Genomic DNA, 6,000 nt, shown 5'->3' with positions numbered 1-6,000 from the left:
CATCGTTGAGTGTCGAACGAAATGCAGTTCGAATTTTGCGAGTTGCAGATGAATGAGAGTTATTTAAAACATTTAAACAATTTTAAACCCAACAAACGTCAATGAATTAATACCTCTTGGATTTAGCTGGTGCTTTGGAGAGTGTTGGAATATAGTGTTACTCACAACAAATTTATTTAATGAGGCAAATTACAATAAACGTAAAGCATTGTAATTCATGTCTTCATAGCCAAACATTCCTAAAATTTCCTTGCAGCTAGTTCTGGCTGAGCTTGTATATTCCTATATACCGCTTATATTTCCAAATATCCATATAATTAAACATTTCTTGAAGTTGGTTCTAGAACTTATCTACATATGAACTCGTTTCAGTAGATGCGTATACGGATAACATATGTGCTCTTACCGTACCGTGAACTATGAGAACAACTATGCGATATAATTTAGGCTGAAAAGCAATAGTACCACACGCCATTCCTCTATCGACTAGGAAACTCATTTTCCAAATTATTAACCTAAAGTTAAAAATACACTATACAAATTCGTGTGATTTGGTTCGCTTCAATCTTTTAATTTCCTGCTTTGCTTGATGCACGTTGCTGTAATTTAGCAACCTTATTTCATGTCTTAAAGCGAAATCTTGGGTCACTTCGTATATTCATTTGATTTCGAGGTCATCGTGCAGCTCTTTGTTGGTTACGTAGCTATAATCATTGGTAATTAATAGTAGAACTTTGATTTGGCTGCGTTGGATTACTAGTTGGTTTGATGTTTTAGTGCAACCCCATAGTTGCACTCCACAGATCCAAATTGGCTTTATAATTTACTAATAAACCAATCCCTGTTATTTTAAGTCAAGTTGAGAGTATCTTCCGACTAACCAGTACAGTTGCCTGACTTTGAGTCTAATTTGGTCTGCTTTTTGTCTAACATGATATTTCCAATTTAATCTCCTATCGAGATGTATGCCGAGGTATTGAGCTGATTCGGAGGTGCCGAGGAAACGGGTATTCGTCAATAGGAGCTAATAAGCTGTATTTTCCAGTCTCTAGTCGATCTTGTTGACTGTTGCTTGTACTTGATGCCAAGGAAGCTGTGTTTAGTAGGATTAGAAAGGAATTATTCTCTTTCACAGCTGAGTTGTTCGAATCTACCTGAAATCATTAATTATATTCTCTATCGTCAACAAATAATACGCTGAAACAGGCTTTACTAACAGCTCTTAATTTTTTTGTAGAGAATTTTGTTTCAGTCAGAATATTAATTCTACAGTTACGTAATTGTAGTTTCACTAATAATATTAAATATATAATATTGAAGGGAATTGAGAGATTATAAATAGAAAACACACAATAACACATTACGATGTTTTATTAGAACAGTTGAGTCATCAAAATAAAGGGAGAGATATACAAAAAATGAGTAGTATTTTTAATAGTACAAAAAAGAAAAATCCTTACATAGTAGGACTTCAACTAAGATGTAACAAATTAATACAGTCATATTAATCGCCATTTTATGTAATATATATGGAGAAAACTGTCATTTACTTTATTTTGTTTATTAATCAGATTCAGAAAATGTTATATATATCTAGTGAGTGGCGATTAAATGAAAGAAACCAAAATCATATATTAACCAGTTTTCCTCTTATATTTTGATTGATGTTAGATTATGAACTAACATCACCTTCATATTGAATAGGAAACTAGCTAATATACCTGAAACATTTTATGTTATTCGTAATTATTAACTAGTCTTACACATGTATGATATATAAGATTTTTTCTAAATATCTGAATTTTTAACAGAATAGAATTTATTCTCTCTACATTGAAAAGGCCTTCAGTTGATTTTTGGAAATTTAGATTCTAAAAATTAATTTTTTAGACAAATCGAAAACTGAAATATTTACAAAAATAATACGTTTGAGGGCTGTGGTGTGATATTTTCCAATATCGTCTGAAAACATAACGTTAGTCAGTATTATATTTTTGTAGGAGTCTATTACAAAAAGACAAAAATATCAATCCACTATCCAAAACTTTAAACATAAATCTTTAATACTAGTATTAATACATATTGCAGTTGTACAAAATGAAATATATGAAAAAATTAAATAAATTTTATGAACAAAAAGATACTCTAATATATGCACAAGAAAAAAACTTTTATACTACAAAATTCAACTTAAATTCTAATAAATATTTTGTTATATACATTCAGTAAATAATAAACATTTATTTCTGACAAAAATATTTTGGGAATGTAAACTTTGGCATAATTAAGGTAATGGTAAAAATTTAATAATGTACATATTAGTCACAATATGTGTAGTTTTCAATCTCCCATATTAACATTGTTTTAAACTAAACATCACTGGTAGCCAGAGCTTTTTAGATTATATGGGCCTTTGAAAACTTCACACAATGCAAGTTTGATTAATAAATACTTATAAACTAAATTCCACAACTAGAAAAGAAATGGAGAAATGTTAATTCAAATCAAATATGTTAAAATAGAGAATATCACAAAATCAATGAACAATTTGTGATGTAAGAAAGAAGCTGTGTGGTCCAGATCTATTAGGAAAATAAGTGCTCTTGATTGTTATAGTAATACATCAATTCTCCTAAATCTATTTCATTGATATATGATTTCCATTATAATTCTTCCTATAAATGATGTCTAATTTTTTATGACGGTGGAAAAAGATCATAATTTTTTGGTAACTGGAACGTAAAAGAAAAACCGCGACAAAGTCCATAACAACATTTTTACTTGTAAAGCTTCAATTAACTTAATTATAATGAACTGAAGCGATTCTAGTTTCTTTCTGCTATACTAGTTAGTATGCAGAAAAACCTAATCTAACTTAAGCATGGTATTCAGGTAATAAATAAAACAGTTCCTGTTAGTTTTCTTAATCTTTTAGGAGTTCACGAAGCCTCATGATTTCTTTATGAGCCTGTGTTAGTTCTGCTTGCAGCAATAACTCCTTTTCCCTTAAACGTTTTATATCTCTTTGGCAACTCTAAAACAATTTAGAATATAAATAAAACATATATAAATATTAAGTTAAGTTAATTCTGTGAATGAAGTTACATACCACATTCTGTCTGAGCAGCTCCAGCTTGTCACATTTCAATCTTGTAACCTCCTGAGCAAGAGCATCTTGTTGAGAAGCTCCTTGACCAGGTGTCTCGCTGTCAGGCCGCTCCTGGCATACCCTGCAGGCCTTGGCTGCCGTCTCCGCTGAAGACATGGACTCCAGGCCCGTGTCACTATCCACATAACTATAACAAAGAAATATGATAATGGTATGAAGAAATTATCACTATATCATATTTACCCAGCTAGATGTTCCAAATCCTCTGACGTTAAAGATGAGTCATCGCTAGCTTCACTGAGAGCGGGATGGCCACAGAGTGGTGCATGTGTGGTCAAGTCTGGTGAGGATACTGTTGATGAACGTCCACTGGCAGTACTTCCTGATTTTTTAGAGTTGCATACAATTGATGATGATTTTGATATCGATCTTCCGCTCTATAAATAAATATTCATTATCACCAACGAAATGGAAAGTAACAATATATGAAATTACCGGTGGTGTAGATTCTGAAATAGGAGGTTGGCTTGTTTTCTTGCTAAGTTTATCATGATTTCCTCCAGGTCCCAAGTTATTGTCACTCTGACTGGATTTAACTTTGGCTGCACTCCAAGCTTTTTTGACTGTATCAATAAAGCGCGACCCAGGTCCAGACTCGCTTTTTGGCGTTCCAGGGATAACCAGCTGTGAACCACCAAGAAAATCGGCAGTTTTTTCCTATAATTAAGCAAAGTTTCATTCGTAATTTAAAAAACAATAAAAACTTTTTTCTATGAGGGCACTGAATCATCGCTGGCGAGAATTAACTGTGTAAATTAAGCCACAGAAACTAGTTACTGTAAATTGCGTACTATTGCAAGAGAAACTCAGTCAATACAAGCCAATTACCGCTTTGAAGTTGTGCACAAAACATCATCTGTTACATGAGCCATTCTAGAATATACAGACAATGCGCTCTAATTATTGCCTATGGGAATTTTTAATTGTTACAATATTACAACCTGTTTTGATCATATTGTTAATTGCTATTATATATAAAATGAAGTATAAAATATTGATTTTAAAGCAATATGATATGATAAAAATCATAATTATTATTGTTTTTGAATTTATATTACCGTTTATGTCGTATATTAAAAATGGATTAAACAGTTCTAACGTTTCCTAAAGTTACTAAATAATTAATACCACTAAATATATGAGACAATATAATTTATTAGATATCAATATTCAATATGGCACTTATTAATAAATTACAATTTCACATAATTTGTATTTCAGAGAATGCCCCTATATAACACTTGATATTTCTTGACGTTTTAATTCCAATATCCATCTCGCGTGTCTCCACAGTTAAAGAGAAAGTCGATTTAACAATGAGTAAAACAGATTGCGTACGAACCGTCATTTTACCTTCTACGAATTTTAACTGACTGGTACGAAATATATCAGTTCGAACTGTGGAATTTTAATCAAACGAAAATGTGGAACCATTTATTTGTTTGCATGTGTATCCATATGCCTGTTACGCTGCATTCTGTTTATGTAAATTCATTATATTACTTTTCGATATTCTAGGATAGAACAATAAATTTGTTAAATAATGTTTGATTTTAAATTTAATTCCGTTATACACGTATACGTTAATTGGGGTTGAATTTGAAACAAAATAAGGAAACTTAGTAACGTAAATTGTTGCCTAGTAGGTAAATATTGGAATTATTGTAATTAAAATAGCTTAATATATAGTAATTATTATTTTTCTTACCTTAAGATCATCTGTTAGCGATTGTAGTAATGAAGTTCTGGTACGAAGTTCCAGCTTGGCAAATTTTTCTGCCTTATAACAGGCGTTTTCTGCATTTACAAGTTTGGTTAGCAGAAATTCTTTAAATTCAGCTCCATGTCGAAAGATAGCTGGAGTAGGGAGTGTAGGTCCAAAGAAAGGAACATCGTCTCTAGCAGTAACACTTACTTTGTACCTAAAACAATTAATAATCGAAAAATAAACTGTCAATTGTTATTTTAGCAAATTAATAAATACCTGGTATTTCCTGTATTCGGTTCCAAGACCTGCACGACAATGAAAGCGTGTAGGAAATGTGAAGCAATCATATCAGGACAAAAGGGTGTGTTCTCCTCCTGGAATACAATGGCTACGATGTCGTTTCCGATGTGTCGCTTTCTCTGCAGCTGTTGCGGATCGTTGTCGGTATAAGGTAGGAGAGTTGATACGTGAAACATTATTTCGCGTTCTTTGAAGATCTGGAATACATTTTTATAGTAAATATTTTTTACAAATTTTATATAGACGTCCTGTAGTATATCTGTGATCTATTAATACTAACCTCGTATACTGCTGTATCCCCAGTATGTCCATTTTGTATATCCAACCCTCCCCTATAACCTTTATGGTCTTTTAACTGGATTCGTTGTCCAAGCAGTCTCAGAAACTCGTCAAAAGCTGGCGTGGTTACGTTGTTACAAAACAACTCTTCCTCCGTTGTCTGGCCATGTTGTTGATACAACACGCCAAATTTGAAATTGGTCACCAATACGTGCTCGTCGTAAGTGGCGATCAACTGTGACGTTTTGGGATGTACGACGGGAGTGAAATTCTCCACGTTCAGTTCTTCGTTAAGAAGCTTGGCCATGCGGGCAGGACTTGGATTCGGACCAAGATAGGCAGACGGTACTATCTCGTGCTTGGTGCCTGGTCGTAGACGCAAAAGGATACGGGTGTGCTCCTGTTGCGCCACGTTCTCAGTTTTGATGGAAAGTAGTACCGGTCCGAAATTATCGTCGGTGCCAATAAGATTTGAGTGTTCCTGAAATGAAAAATGTACAGTAATTTGTAAGTTTTTCAAACTGTTGTATTTTTAATATATTTT

The 6,000-nt window shown here is 32.9% G+C and overlaps 1 protein-coding gene across 6 annotated transcripts in view; it reads right to left on the bottom strand.

Annotated features, from left to right (window-relative positions):
• Positions 1 to 1,353: 1,353 nt before the first annotated feature.
• The window catches only part of RapGAP1 (Rap GTPase activating protein 1), a 642,055-nt gene continuing 637,408 nt past the window's right edge, over positions 1,354 to 6,000 (bottom strand). For all 6 annotated transcript variants that reach the window (XM_076398221.1, XM_076398308.1, XM_076398500.1 and 3 more), the window contains 7 exons: positions 5,458 to 5,937; positions 5,154 to 5,374; positions 4,878 to 5,091; positions 3,605 to 3,826; positions 3,353 to 3,546; positions 3,110 to 3,296; positions 1,354 to 3,034 (listed from right to left, as the gene is read on the bottom strand). In XM_076398221.1, coding sequence (XP_076254336.1) covers positions 2,924 to 3,034; positions 3,110 to 3,296; positions 3,353 to 3,546; positions 3,605 to 3,826; positions 4,878 to 5,091; positions 5,154 to 5,374; positions 5,458 to 5,937 — 1,629 coding nt within the window. In that variant the 3' untranslated portion in view covers positions 1,354 to 2,923. The remainder of the gene's footprint in view (positions 3,035 to 3,109; positions 3,297 to 3,352; positions 3,547 to 3,604; positions 3,827 to 4,877; positions 5,092 to 5,153; positions 5,375 to 5,457; positions 5,938 to 6,000) is intronic.

This window comes from Rhynchophorus ferrugineus, unplaced genomic scaffold, assembly GCF_030347505.1.
Source record: "Rhynchophorus ferrugineus isolate W39M unplaced genomic scaffold, kcgeb_rfMv2 rfM1, whole genome shotgun sequence".
NCBI lineage: Eukaryota > Metazoa > Arthropoda > Insecta > Coleoptera > Curculionidae > Rhynchophorus > Rhynchophorus ferrugineus.
This window is presented reverse-complemented; position numbering and strand designations above follow the sequence as displayed.